Here is a 15,747-nt window from a genome sequence, read left to right on the forward strand (position 1 = left end):
ATTCAGAAACCCTCAGAATATTTTTATGCTTCAATATCTGTGAATGCCATTGTGTTAGAGAACCATCATTTAATTAATGGACAGCACAAGCACTATTTTCACTTTTAACAAAAAAAAAACAAAACAAAAAAAAAATCTAAATAAACCTCACACATAGCCTATTGTTACTGGTGTTGTATTGTTTATTGGATACAACAGATGCATTTGCAAATTCATAGTTAATATGATTAACTAAACCTGCAGTTACTCTTCTAGAACACCTGTGTGAAATTGAAGGGCACTGATATCATGACCAGCTACGTGTGTTGATACTACAATACCAAAACTGTAGCATCATTTGTTATCTGATGCATTTTTAATGTGGTTTGAGTGTCTACATTTTTTTTCGGCCACTGTATGGTCCCTTTTATTCCTTCCACAAGAGTATCCCACAAAACAACACATAGGCCTACACACAAGACTAAATCATTCATTCATTTTTTTTTCTGCTTGTTTAAAGACTTTTGTTAGACAGTCCTGGTTGAGTTGAACACCCGGCTACACACCCTTTTGAGGGGTTCTTGTCATTATAGGCAAGTAATGTGTGATTTCAAGTGTCTAGCAAGGTGCAAAGCCTTTTCAGAATTATCCATAAATCTAAAAATGTCTTCAGACTGTCACAAGGAGAATGTAGGTAATGGAGGAAAGGCTTTAAAACGAGTAGGAGTTGTGCTGAAATAGAAATGATTGTCTTCTATTTTATTTCAGACACTAAAAGAGCAGTTGGGCTACTGAAACAGTACCAGGCCAGTCTGACCAGCCCAGAAGAGCAGGCCCTGAAGACCAGCGTGGAAAATATCTCTTCCATCTTTAGCAGTCACCTTTTTCAGGCTCTGCTGGGTGAGGTTTGTTTCTGTGTAAACTCTTAATGGCTCTCAAAACAAATAATGATTAACTGTCTTTATTTAGGACTGTGCCACTTGATTTCAGTATGTTCTATATTTTGCTAAATGTTCTGAGAAGCAGTGTTCCAGTTTGTTCAGCTTTACTTAACACCGCTGATAATTTTTCTAAATGGTACAATTTGTTTTGTGTACATGGACCAGCTGCCTAAATGCCCTGTTTTACATTAACAATGGCTTTAATAGTTTCATCTAATAAACTAACATTACTGACTCTACCTTACAAATTAACTTGCAACTTTCTGTGAGTTTTACGAGTTACTTATTTTGTCCAATAGAAAACTGACCCATTGGAACTTGCTTCATCTATTACACTCATATATTGGATTAAGCCGCATGAATAGGTTCTTTCTTTCAGAATAATAACAAACGTTTGTCTGTTTTTAAAATGAAATCTTACAAAAAAATGGGTCCTCGCTGCTGTCTCTGATCGGTTGATCTTTTGCGTGGATTTGAGACTTATATATCAAGTATCAAGTCTGCTTTATTGTCAATTCTTCCATATGTACAGTACATACATACAGAGAATCGAAATTGCGTTACTCTCAGACCCCTGGTGCATACAGATAACATTAACAGTAGAGCCTAAAAATCTAGATCAAATATAAAATGTAGCTACAACTACAATAAGGGAATGTAAAAAAGAAATATAATAAATTTAAAAATAAAGTTAAATAAAGCATTGCAAGGCAAATGGCAGATAGAATGTTTACCAAAGTTTGTGCCACTGTTCTCAAGTTTCATTATGAGTCAGACTCTCACAGCCCCAGCTGATTTATCAGTACTGTGGATGTGCCCTGTCACATTTTAATGATGTCTCACAACAGGCAGAATAAGAAAACACAATAGATATCACTGCCATGCCAGATGCCTAAAAAAAAAGGATCTCTTACCTTATTTTTAGTTTTTGTCCTGTAAAGGAAACAAATTAGTCCAATTATGAAATGGCTGAGTGGTTTTCATAATTAGCAGGCCCAGGCTTTAATGAGGCCTGACTGCTGCAGTTGCTGTGATGCAGAAGAGTAGTACCACAGGGCTGTGATCAAGGGGTTGTGTTGCCATAGGACTAGTGAGGAGAGGGACAGGAGCATTCCCCTGATCCTAACTCATGGGTTTTCTCAAATGCTGCTGGGTATGATAGGCTTATGATATGTGATATTGTGCATGTGCATGTGTTGTACATTCTATAAAGAGTTTGCATAGAAAATCTAAAAATTGTATATAAAGTTATGTTTACTTAAATCTGTGAATATATAAAGAATGCATAGTGTAAATGGTATATATATATATATATATATATATATATATATATATGGTATAAGTAAACTATTGGGTAAAATTATTAATAATAGCAAAAAAAATAATAATAACACAAATATAAGTACATTTATGAATTCTTTCATCACATACACTACCATTCAAAAGTTTGGCATCAACAATATTTTTTTAAATGTATATGATTGAAAGACATTTTATGCTCACCAAGGCTGCATTTATTTGCTAATACAAAAACACAGTAAAATAGTAATACTGTGGAATATTACATTATAAAATAATTATTTGCATATGTTTTAAAATGTAATTTATTCCTGTGATGACAAAGCTGAATTTTCAGCAGCCATTACACCAGTCTTCAATGTCACATGGTAACATGCTTATTTGTTGCTCGAAAAACTTTTCTTATGATTTCAGTGTTGAAAAAACAGTTGTGCTGTTTAATATTTCTGTGCAAACTGAGATTTTTTTCCCTAGTATTCTTTGATGGACCGCATTTATATAAAAAAACAGACATCTCTTGAAAGAAATTTGCCAAATTTTGAACAATTTAAGGCAACCTTGCTTAACCTTTTGAATGGTAGTGTATAAGTTGTTTCCTTTGTTAGTTAAAAGGCATTTGGAGTCTGTTGAAGGCATTTTTAATTTATTATGATGCCTCTGGTGTTACAGTAAGTGTCAGTAACTTTAATATTCCTATTTATTTTTCCATAAGTGGTAAACTTTGTGATTTAGGGCTAAAGGGTATTATCATTTTCTAAAAGAAATAGGCTATTGCTCCTGCTGCTGACATTTAGGTATATGTACTTTTCTGTCCCTCTAATAAAGGCTACTACAGCAGGCCAAACAGATATTGCAATTGCTCTCATTTATCAGACTTTGAATCAATCATGAGAGTCTCAGCTCGAAACTGGCATAGCACAGTAAGTGGATTAAGATTCCACACATTCCAGAAAGAGGGATTGTTAGCAGGTATGTGGGATAACATGTAGGTAGATTGATAAACAAACAGTCCTTGGCCGCAGTGAAGTACTCTCATCTGACCTAGAGTATCACTTTGTGCGGGACGGCCCATTTTCTCTCTCAGGTACAGAGGAGAGGGGTCATGTGAGGTTGAACTGAGAGCAACATGTGGTTTCAATCATCTCTCCAGCCTCTTGGGTGTTAGCCAGAGTTAAAAAATGTAATACAATATGAATTCTAGCAAGATAGAGGATGCATTGTCAGGTGTAAAATGTTTAATATTTATATAATTTTGATATTGAACTATTATAGTATTATATTGTATGATATTACATTATATTTATTTTGATATTGACTAAATATCATGCGCTTATGATGTTTAATACTCTGTCATTAATCTCATTCACATAATTGAAGTGTTCTTAGACTCTAAGTTGAAAGCCCTTTGTTTAATTTGGCATCAAAGAAAAAGTGATCATCAAATATATTGGGGACACAACGAGGCTTGTAACAATTGAGTGCTGTGATGCACTGTGGGAGGGAGGAAGATTCGACCGTGGGCTTGTTTGGTTGTCTGCATGATTGCACAATTTCAAACAAAGGTTTTCCTAACTGCACACTCATCCCTTTGTTTCCAAACACACAAACAGACTAGGAATCACACAGGTTTTGTGCCCAAATATGACCCAATATCAAGGGAGGGCTATTTCATTGCTGGGGAAAAAACACAGGCCATAATTCCTCCGTTTTTCTTTTTGTCATCGTGTTTTAGTTCCTCTGACACAGTTTTCAGATACTATAACAAGTCAGTCAACTTTACTTTCACCTTACCTCAAATGCTTCCTTTTTTTTTAACCAAGGCTGCATTTATTTAATCAAAATAGCTGTCATTTAAAAAAAATAAAAATAAAAGAACAGTATTTATTTTAAATAGATCTTTTTGTAGCATTACAAATGACTGTACTGCCATGTTTGATCAGTTTAATTTATCCTTGCAGAATAAAAAAAAAAGATGTTACTGACCCTAAATATTTGAACAGCTTTTAAACAAAATGTCATTACAAATATTTAAAACATTTAAAAATGTTATAGCTGGGTCACATAGTTTTAAAAGGTACCCAGAACGGAAAAGTGAATTATACTGAATTTCACAGGAATTTCACATGTAGCTTGTATTGTTAAATATTTTATCAATCAAGTATAATTTACCATATAATATGAATGACTGTTTTAAGCTATAAAATATAGTTTGGAATCGTTATATGTAGGAAACTGATTCAGTATGTTTTTTTAACAAACCGACGAGTGTTAAAACATGGTTTTTAACTGATCAAATATATGTGAATTTAATATTGACATTGAAATGAGGTGAACCTAGTGAAGAGGAGAGCAAGTGTGTAAACATTATTCTGTGGAGAGGACTGTGTATTTGTTCAGTGGCCAGGAATTCATGTGGTCTTTTAGGATTTACTTGGCTCTGGGAACATTGTGTTGAAATGCTTTTTTGAAGGAAAAAAATATCATTTCACCAGGACTTTGTCTGAAATAATAAATGTGTCTGTATATCAAAGTATCCAAGCGTGTTTTGCAAGACCGGTTTGTAGCATTCTTTTTTTTTGTGCACACACAATCTGCTACATCATGACAGTAGCCCTAGATATGAATAACCATTGATGTTGCCTGCTATGTTTGATATGTTTGAATAATGCATTTGAGGGGAAAGGTCTCTTAGATGAAGACATAATTCATATTCAGAGACATTCAGGACAGCTTTACTAAATGAGGAGATGTTTCTGTCTGACACACTTCTACATTTCCATTCATCCCACAGCTGCATGTTTTATAATCATGCACCATTTACTGGAAGACTCTACATTTTAGTTTACTTTCCTCATCGCTTTCTTTCTTTTCTCTTTCTCATCTAGCTTTGACCAGCTAGGCGATGAAACCGCTTCCCACATAGTGTTCTCCTCCCACTCACACAGGCTCACATAGACACAGCCATGATGAGTCACATAGTCCCATTCTTCTACTGTCTTTCCCGCTGCACCCCAGTGGGACTCCATTACTGCCCCTAACAGTCCCCACACATACACGTACACCGCCCGCATGTGCCGCCAGTCCGAGTTCACTGCTTGTCTCTCCAAAAAAAAAAAAAGAGTTGCTTTTTCTCAAGCTCTTTCTTCTTCCATCTTAAAAAAGACTCTCGTGTGTTTCTTCAGGGACCGAGAGCGCGTTATGCTTCAAAGGCACAGCAAGGTAACAAGCATCTCATTATGTTATTAGTGCAGGCTGTGGACCAGTGTGGGAGTGTGGGTGACATCAGCAGTATTGTCTCCCTCTGTTCTCATCAGCTGGTCATCCCTCTGTTGATGACCACAGGCCACGGCAGTTAGTGACCTGAGAGGTAATGAGGTAAGACGCACAGAGAGGAAGAAAGGGTTGGATGAAGAAAAAAGCACTCTCGTTTGAAGGGGGAAGAGATGGTTTTGGGAAACGACGAAGACAGTAGCAGCCCCATTAGGAGACCAAAAACATCACAATCTTACTTTGATGTCATGGTCAGAAGTTATTAAATTATATACGTAGTAGAATACGTAGAAATGAACTCAAGCAAGAATTCTGTTTTTCAAAGAATTACAGACATACTGATATTCAGACCACCAGAATGAATATGACATTGCTTTTATACAACTCTAAACAAGAATAAACAAGAGCTCCGTATTAAGTAACTAATGTTTTATACATATATTTAGAGATACTTTATCCATTTTTTTTGCTCTGCATTGAAATGATTTACAAGCAAGTCCAGCAATTTATGAATCATCAACTGTGCAATATACAGTTCTAAATGAACAAATTTGTAATTGAATCGGTTGAGTAAATGTTTCACTCACTCACTTTTGTCATTTAGTTCACAAATAAATCAGTGCTTTTGAGTTATAAATTAAGCATAGATTTGAATCATATATTAAGTGAACCATAAATTATAAATGATTCATAGTCTCTCATCTCTCAAGCCATCACCTACTGGAGAAACAATGTAAAGAGTCATTGACAGACTGATTTTTTGTTTTTAACTCGCAAACAAACAAAAAAGCGCAAGTCCAGAATAAATGTCTGCCTGGAGCAGTTGAAGGTGGAAGGAACTGCAGTGGTCAAAAATATTATTCAATGAACCAAATTTTGAAAGTTAAAAATGACAAAATTACTTATGGTACCTTTTTTTTTTTTAGAATGAAATATTAAGTTTGAGTTGTTGTATCTGGCACGTCAAATATGGGGCCGCATACATTCAAGGTTCAAGTGAACTCGCTTGATAGGTTTGAAGATAAGTTAAATCTGTGTGGGCAACTCAAGAATGTGCAAATTCCTATTAAAATGGAATTCACCAGTGAAATAGTAAATATGGCTGCACCTCAAGCTGTTTTTGCAACTTGAATAGGCACGTGTGAAAAGAGGAGGAGACAACCAATGTAAGGATTCTATTTATGGTATTTTTTCTCTCCGAATACCTTTAGATAAGCTCAACAATTTGCTGCAGTTACCGCTGCAACACCCCTTGATTGATTCCAGTGGTCCAAGCTAGTTTCTCACAAACTGATTTTATAATCTCACAGCTCTGCTATAGTGTGCACTGATAATTGAACATGCTATTCCAGTTGTCCCGGTTAGCACAAGTGTAAACATCTCATAGCTTCCTGCTTGACCTTCAACACCACAGCCACTGTTACCTCTGCTAATGTCTTCAGGCACTGTGCTATCATGAGTGAGTCATATTAAAAGCCCCTCTTAAATGAATATGATTGCTCTCTTAACCAAGTATGGATACATTTTGGCTGAGGCTGCTGGATGATATTTATAGAGACCTACAAAAGTGGGAATGATGCTTAAGTTGAGCCAAAAGTTGACATTGTTCTTAACATGTGAAGACTGTGCACCTGTGCCTTTTGGCATGACTTACATTTATTCATTTAGCTGACACTTTTATCCAAAGCAACTTACAATTGCTACATATGTCAGTGGCCGCACGCCTCTGGAGTGACTAGGGGTTAAGTGTCTTGCTCAGGGACACATTGGTGTGTCATAGTGGATTTGAACTCATGTCTCTCACACCAAAGGCATGTGTCTTATCCACTGCACCAACACCACCCCCAGTAAAGACTTGCTAATCTATTGATTGGGCCCATTAAATGTTCACAGAAATATACATTTACTCACTCTCGTGTCTGTGTAACCGCTAAGGAGACATGGTGATAGAAAAATTGTATTTCAAAAGGTTTTGCTCTCGAATGCAAGGTCCTTCAGTTTTTTTCTCTCTTTTTTTCTCAGTCTTTATGTCCTTTTGTGGCTCAATACAATATAATGTTCTCAAAAGCATATGGCTTTCTTCTGTGAAACACAAAATGAGAAATGTATAGTATGTTCAAGCTGCTCTTTACCATAAAAGGCAAATTGTGCAAAAAAAGCTTTGTAAAAAACCATTGTAAATGGGAAACTTTATTTTTGGGTTAAATAATCCTTTAGGATAAATATTGTAATGTCAGCCTCAATATATATTGTATATTATAAATGTTGTATTTTATATATATTTTTATTTGTTTGTAATCAAAAAATGGTATAACCTATTTCTGCATAAATACCTGCACGATTTAAATAGATTCCCTCAATGACATCGCTATTCCCTTATTATCAGATATTCGGGAATGCTACGAGATTACCCTGCAAATGAATGCAGCACAAACTGGAGTTAAAGACAGCAGCTCTGTGGACACATGGGAGGTAAGAGTTTCAGAGAAAGGGCAGCTTTATTTTATTACGTCATTATTTGCTCACCCTCATGTCTTCCAAACCCTTATATCTTTATTATCTTACATAAATCTGACTGATCTGGTTGTCAAGTTTAGCTCACTGACAGTTGAAGCAGTTAACAGCTCATAGACATAACATAGGGGAGGGAAGTTTACAAAGAAGTGCTGGACAAAAAAAAAAAAAAAAAGGGAAAGAATGAAAGCGATAGTGTGTGGAAGTTACAGACACTACAGAACATTATTCATATCTAGAAAGCACTGCAGTGATAACACCAAGTGCTCCTCGGTGGGCTGTGTGATGATGTCACCAGGACCTTTCGTTACAAGTGTCCGCAATCACGTGTTTATGCAAAGTATTTATAGGGAGAGTACAGAAAATAACCTCAGCCTCTGCCTGGGTTCTGTTAAAAAGCAACTGCAGTGAGGGAGGATCACTCTGTGGTCTCTCTGAGGGTTCACACAAACGTACACTCGGGTTTTGTCTAAAATAGTCTCTGTTCATCCAGTAAAGGAGCGCCCTGTGACTGATGTTTTGAAAAGATTATAGAGTGAAGTTTCCCATATTCTCAATGGCCATCCAAAAATTCAATGGGTAGTTATGTGACATTATTAAATTATTTTTTGTTGTAGCAAACAGCTTTAAAACTCATTTCACTCCATCTCTTACTACACCAGAACATCAAGAATACTTATTTAAACTGTTTTTTATTTCATTCACTTTTTTTTACAACAAGGAATAAAGCAATTTCCTACAGCTTCTTATAATGTGTGTTTTTTAGTGATTGTTCATAGAAAATCTGGTTAAAAGTCTTACCAATACATCCAAAAATAAAAGGTTATATCTTGTAATAACTGAAAACACCGCACAACAATCATGTAATGGCAATGTGTTTTTAAGACCCAGTAACTTAGTCAGAACTAGAATATGCCATAAAGATGTCAGTAATCACAAGATTGCACTGGATGGATTGGTTAATACAGATGATAGTGACGCAAAAAAACATTTTTTATTTTTTGATTGGCTAAAGGATGATTTTACTGAAAAGCTAGACTTTTGATTAAGTAACACACACACACACACACACACACACACACACATATATATATAGAAGCAAATATTTTATTTATATTATTAGTAATAGAAAGGCAAACATAATACTTTCTCATTTATGTCAGCATTCCAGATCAAGATGTCATCTAAAGTATAAGCATGCTTGTTTAAACATATTTTTTTCACATTATTATAATTATTATTGGACTTCAGGCACCCTGCTCTTTATTCGCATTGGCTGTCAAAAAAAAAACCCCACAATATCGGTCTACCACTAAGTTTACACATTAATTAATTAATCAAAAGAGGAACGGATATTTGGGCAATCTCTGAGAGCATGATCAATCCCATTTCAAATCCCCAAACTGCATTTTCCAGAAGCATCACCTTATTGTGACACATGTTCCACAAAAATACTGCAGGGGTCACTATGTGATGTGTGGTGGAGATGGTCACGGGCCTCAGTTTGAGTGTGTCCAGGCACAGCCCTGTTCTCTGGTTCTCTGAGAGCGAGCGAGGCTGGATCTGAGTGAATGTCCAGCGCAGGCTTCATTAGCATTCACAGAGTGCGGCCACCTGAGAGACGTTAAATGAAATGAGTCTGCAAATTCCCCGATTTGGTGCAGAAGGAAGGGAAAAAAAGAAGACTCTGGAATAATTTACAGAACAATCATTACAAAGCCTTTGTGTTAAACAGCAAGGGGCAGTGGGACTTTCCTTTTGTGTTTATATTAGCTACAGTTACAGTCAGTAATATAACAGTCTTATGTAATTTGGTATCAGTTTTATATCAGGGAACGTTGGCTAGCATATTTTTTTAAATGTTTCAAGCTGTACATAATCCAGCCTCAGTATATACAGCGAGCAGTTGTCATGTGTCAGCAGTGATTCAGTGGGACTGGACACCAGCAGCGCCTCTATGTTCCTCTCCGGGTTGAGACTGCAGCAATCCTGCATGTTCTCAGCTGCAGTGTCCATCCACCGATGATAATATGATGGCAAACCTGGAGCTTAGCAGCAACTATTTGTCAGTTCAGTTCATGGTGGTCCAATGGAGGCAGTGATAAAAATGGTAAATTTGCAATTGTGTTTTATTAAATGTTTTTTTTTAAAAGATCGTAGATGTGACTTTATTTGTGCTTTTATTTGCATTAGCGTAAATGGGTTTGGCTTGGCCTAATGCTGTAAACCTGCATGCCTCTGTGTGTATGAACACACATGGTTATGAGAGAAGGACAGATCCTAAAAGAACATTCTAGAGTTGAGTTTGTTACGGTTTGGGAAGGGAAAGTGAGAGAGCCTTTGTTTCATCTGCTGTCATGGCCTTTTCCACAGGCTGCCCCCTGCTGCCTGTGGCCTGTGAGTGCGGGATATGCTGTGATAAACCAAGTATCCCAGAGTGCAGTCTGGACGATGGGGCGGGGCGACACGTTGGGGCGGAGCGACACGTGTCGCCCCGCCCACCTCAGCGGTTATTGGTTTATGATTAAGATGAGCTTATTGGTGTACAGATGAGTGACGATTTTACAGCTTATTGGTATAGAGAATTATGAAGCTGTGAGCATGATTGGAATGCGGAAGTAGACACTCAGATGAATAAACTTTTAATATAAATTAATACGTGAATATAAATGTTGTGTTTTTGCATTTATTGTTGCATTTCCACAACATCCTGTATAAATACAAAGAGTTTTGGATTACGACGAACAGAATAGAAATAAATGCCTACTCCCTCAAAGGCTGTAGACACTACCTCGGCATTACTCTCTGGTTTGAAAATGACACGGCAATATAATGCGAAGTATGGTTATGTAGATAGTCATGGAGTACCTTGATTTATATATTCAAATTATATATATATATATATATATATATATATATATATATATATGTGTGTGTGTGTGTGTGTGTGTGTGCGCGCGTCGTGTGTGTAACAAATTGTCACCAGTCTCTGAACGTCACCAATAATATTCTGAACATTCCCTTGGCCCCTACGAAAATTTACCATGGTTCTGCTACAGTAACTATAGTAAAACTATGGTGTTTTTATAATTACAGCTCACAGTAATTAATATGCCAACAAATATTTTTACTACAATAAATCCATGGTTACTTTTTGCAAGGAAGGAACTATACAGGTTCTAAAGAACTTGCCCAAAAACACTCGTCACTTTCTGTTATTTGTTTTCTGAACTGCACTACTGAAAACCTCATTAATCCTCACAATCCTGTCACAACTAAATTAAGAATCCATTATGAGCAATGCATAGCAAATGATGTTACCATCAAATATGAGAAACCTTAAAGAATGATAGACTGATGTAAATGACTGAAACCTGTTGTCATGCACGTGTTTTCCATAGCTTTTTTATTAAAACATTATACACTGCAAAGTTTAACTTTAAATGACATCAATTAATACATCAAAACCAGTTGATCTCAGCCCATTCTCTATTTCCCTTCAATGAACTTAACACACAAATGTGTTTCATGCCGCAAAAAAAATAAAAAATAAATAAAAAACAGTCCTTGGAACAAAATCCTGTGTAAACAAAAGCCCAGAAGATCACCACGCCGGTCTCTTCCCTGTACCCTGGTGGGTTAAACTTGAAAAAGGCTCTGCACTGCAAGCGTTCCCTGATGCTGTACATCCGTCTGAACTCGTTCCGGTCAGGAGACAGGAGGACAATTCTTCCAGTTGGCCACAACTTATAGTGTAAAGACAAAATACATGAAAGATAATAATAATAATAATAATACAAAAAAAGTTTAACAGCCTTCTACTACAAAATTCAATTGGAGAATGAGCATTAAACGGGGAAATCTTACTGTCTAGCCAGGCAAACTGTGCCGCTTTCCGAAAAACTTCGGAGCACATCCCTAACCATCTGCAAACCAGAGAAAGTGTCAAATATGCAGAGTCACCCGCTGACAAAATAACTTCCCTGAGGATTTCCAGGGGAAGCTGTTGAATCAAAAACATACATAGGTTTATTTATACATGTATATAAAAGTTATTAAACATTATATAAACACTGACTACAGACAACCATGCTTTAAAACTCTCATTAAAAACTCTATAGATTGTTGTCACAACTGCATACTCATTCTTTTATAATAACACTAATAAAATGTTAATATATACAATATATACTGTGCAGAAGTATTAGGCATGTTAGTATTTTCACATTGAAAAAAACCTGTTTTAAGCCAATTATTTATATCTTTTGCTATTGTGTGTCAGTAGGATATATTAGTTTACATTCATTTTGCCATTAATTGTAATAATCCAGTGATATATTTGTATGCATGATCCACATGAAGATCTTTTACATTGAATATGAATATTTCTGTCTTATATGGTGAACAAAATCCACATTAGATCGCAAACAGAAGTTATTTAAAAAACTCGCTGCTGTCTGAAAATGAATTAAGCTGAAATGTTTTTAAATGTCTTTGATGCTGATGTCAACTGATAGCTATATATTAAATAATCCACAGTGCTGACCAATATAGTACTTGTACATAATACCACATCTGAACAACTATGTAGCTGTAATAACTAAAATACCTCTGCATGTACACACATATGTAATTATTAGTTGTTAATGAATGTATGTGCACAAATAACCTGTTTTGCTGGACTCTGCCTGAAGACATGGTGAATGGTGAAGTTCTCCCCCTCAGTGGTTGAGCTCTAAAAGAACAAATGTCAAGAGGTAGGTATATTGCTAGATATAGTATAGAGTAATGTTTCATGTAGCAACATTCAAACAGCTACATACATTTGCGGAGTAAAGCTGTCCAGGAGAACAGAACACCACCACCACCTGATCATGTCATCCTGAAAAATAATAATAATAATAATATACACACAAAAATCATGCATGTCTGTTCAAATAACTTGACAAATGTAATGCCATACCTCTGTAAAATCGAACCTATGAACTAAAGCCATGTACAGAGTGTACTGTTACAATCCACAAAGAACAATAAAATTTGCAATTTATAACAATTATTAACAATAATTATTCAAATTGAACGTAGCATGGATAAATAAATGAATGAACATGGCATTTCATATTATAAGATATTTACACAACCACTTTTACTCACCTCACGCAATCAACGTGGAATAGCGTTATTACTCTGCTGCTGCAGTTGCCACCGTTCTGTTTGTTTCAAGGCAAACTGCCCCCTGCTGGCTCGGAGGAAAATGTCAAAGGCAGGGAAAACAAATATGGGCGGGGCGACACGTGTCGCTCCGCCTCGACGTGTCGCCCCGCCCCATCGTCCAGACTGCACTCTGGGGTTACTCGTGATAAACAGGCTAGAACCAATCTAATCAAGTTCTGGCCTTGGTTGTGTATCTTTTGGTCTAAAATGCTATGTATATAAATGTTGCCAGATTTAGAGAGATTTTATAGATGTGGATAGTGGTCAGTAGTTGTGTTTTAATGGCCATGTTTGTTTCAGTAAGCTTGCTGGCACTAGTTCTCTCTCTTTTTTTCTATACAGATTTCTGTCCATCCAAACCATCTTGCAAATGGTGCAATTTGCCTCTCTGCACTACTTTCCCTTCACATAACAAATGACCCTTAGTGCTCATGCTGGAATATTCCCTGCCCCTGAGCAGTCATTCAGTGGTGCACAATGATAATTGTTTTCCTGTGGCTCTTCATAGTCAGTTGTGTAAAACAAAGTTTACCTTTAGTCTATTTTGCCAGATTTAGTTAAATAAATTAATACAAAAAATATGTATTGGATCAGGTCATTCAAGTTATTTAATATAATTAATTATTAGATTTTATTCTGTTTTTGCTGATTTCATGCTGTTTATGCTATGTCTTCATCACTCACTAGATCTGATAAGTTGAATCCCTGATATTGAATACTTGGTTGCATCAATTTAAGGGCTTTTTTCTTCTTCTTGTGTATCTATGCAATCCACTGATCCTGTGTGATTTGTCCTTGCAGACCTCGGGTGAAGAGGTTGTGTCACGTGTGTGTGTGACCAGCAGGAGGAGCTCTCAGAAGGTGGAGCGAGTGGCTGGAATAGTAAGCCGCTCACATATAGAGACACCTAAGGTTAGTGGCTGCTAAAACTGAAACTGAAAAGAGTTTATAATGTATAACACCTTCAGAATGGGACTTTCGAATGTTGCATGAGATATTTCCTGACATAGAGATTTGTTTATACTTTAATGTCTGTTTCATCTCAGTGTCGGTGCTCAATAGTTCACAGTTAAGGACGGGCTTATGGTCTAGTATCAGTGTGAGAGAGACTCCACATCTCTATACCTTTCAGTGTCTTTTGCTTGAGTGCTGCATTTTTAGTTGTCTGAAATAAAATAAAGTGCAGTGTTGTACACAGCCCAACAAATCAGTATCGGAACAGTTTAATGAATGTGCAAAATTTTTATGATAATGCGTAAAGAATAATGCTAGGCTTATTTCCCTTATGGGCTGTTCACACAGAACTAGATTTTGTTAAATGTTGACACAGGGCTGAATGGAAGGAAAAAAGGTCTAGTTTTTAGAATGCTGTATCATATGCGATATGCCTTAAACAACAAACATGGCCATCTAGTGCATGTTTACGTGGGGAAACTATGGAAAAGCAATGCAGTGGAATGCAAAAACATTCTGTGCATGGCCTATGTGTATGTTTTTGTTTTTATATGTTTTTCATGATACATATTCATATAAGTGAATACATATGGATGGTTGAAGCTAGGCTGCAGTGTAGCTGAAACAGGAAGAAATATGCCACAATGCCACTGTAATCACCCAGTCTTTCTCTGAGCGAAGGCACAACAGTAAGGTCCTACTATATCATGGCAGCTCTCATTTTCACATCCTCCCAATCACAGCACCCCCAGCGGCATGTGGCGGCACAGTGCCTGCGGGCGCTGGCGTTTCAGATGAGCATGAGGGATGGGGGCGTGAGGAGGAGATGGCAGCGTGGGTGTGGTCTCGGCTCCTGGCTGAAGAGCGTGGGACCACCGCGTTGAGAACAGAGGGCCTCTATTGTCTTCATCAAAGCGCAGGCTCTTTGCAAGGCAGCAGCGTTCTGTTGACTGCAGGGCTGGCTGATGCTGTGCTGAACGTGGTGTCGTGTCCTCCACACATTACGAGGGGTTTGAGGTGGAATGGATGGATGAAGAGAGAGCTGCAGAGGGGGGAGGATGGGGGAGCCAGGCGAGGTGAGGGCCGGTGCAGTTCAACGCAGTTAGAGCTGGAGCGGACACCTAGAGCTCAGCCTTTCGCATGTTGCCATGGAAACCAAATTCCTCCCCCTACTTGCATCCCTACAGACTGGCAGCCTCTCTCGCTCCTGCTCTCTCTGTCGCTGTTTTCCTGTCTCTGTTGCATCTTTCTGCATCTCTCATATGCGTTCTGCCACATAACATGGCAAAAATGTGTGCGTTGCTTGCGACAGGGTGTTTACTTGACGCTTGAGATGGATGAATGTGGGATGATGCAGAATCACCAATCCGAAATATGCATTTGGCAACACAAAGGAGTCTCTCTCTGCATTCAGAACCCTCTCTGTGATCAGGATTTCTCATTCTCATCAGCAAACATTTTGAGTTACCCCACCTCCCCTCCCCCAGAGTCATTTTCAGTACAGTCATATCTTTCTCATTGTTTTATTTCCACTTTACTAGATTTTACTTTAGCTCTTTTCTGTTTATCCTTCTCT

At 37.2% G+C, this 15,747-nt stretch overlaps 1 protein-coding gene across 1 annotated transcript in view; it reads left to right on the forward strand.

Annotated features, from left to right (window-relative positions):
• The window catches only part of LOC113057752 (disks large homolog 3-like), an 84,015-nt gene that overhangs the window by 633 nt on the left and 67,635 nt on the right, over window positions 1–15,747 (forward strand). Inside the window, exons 2-4 of the mRNA XM_026225257.1 lie at window positions 748–879; window positions 7,876–7,961; window positions 14,019–14,129. Of these exons, the coding sequence (XP_026081042.1) occupies window positions 748–879; window positions 7,876–7,961; window positions 14,019–14,129 (329 nt within the window). The remainder of the gene's footprint in view (window positions 1–747; window positions 880–7,875; window positions 7,962–14,018; window positions 14,130–15,747) is intronic.

Source organism: Carassius auratus, chromosome 39, assembly GCF_003368295.1.
Source record: "Carassius auratus strain Wakin chromosome 39, ASM336829v1, whole genome shotgun sequence".
NCBI lineage: Eukaryota > Metazoa > Chordata > Actinopteri > Cypriniformes > Cyprinidae > Carassius > Carassius auratus.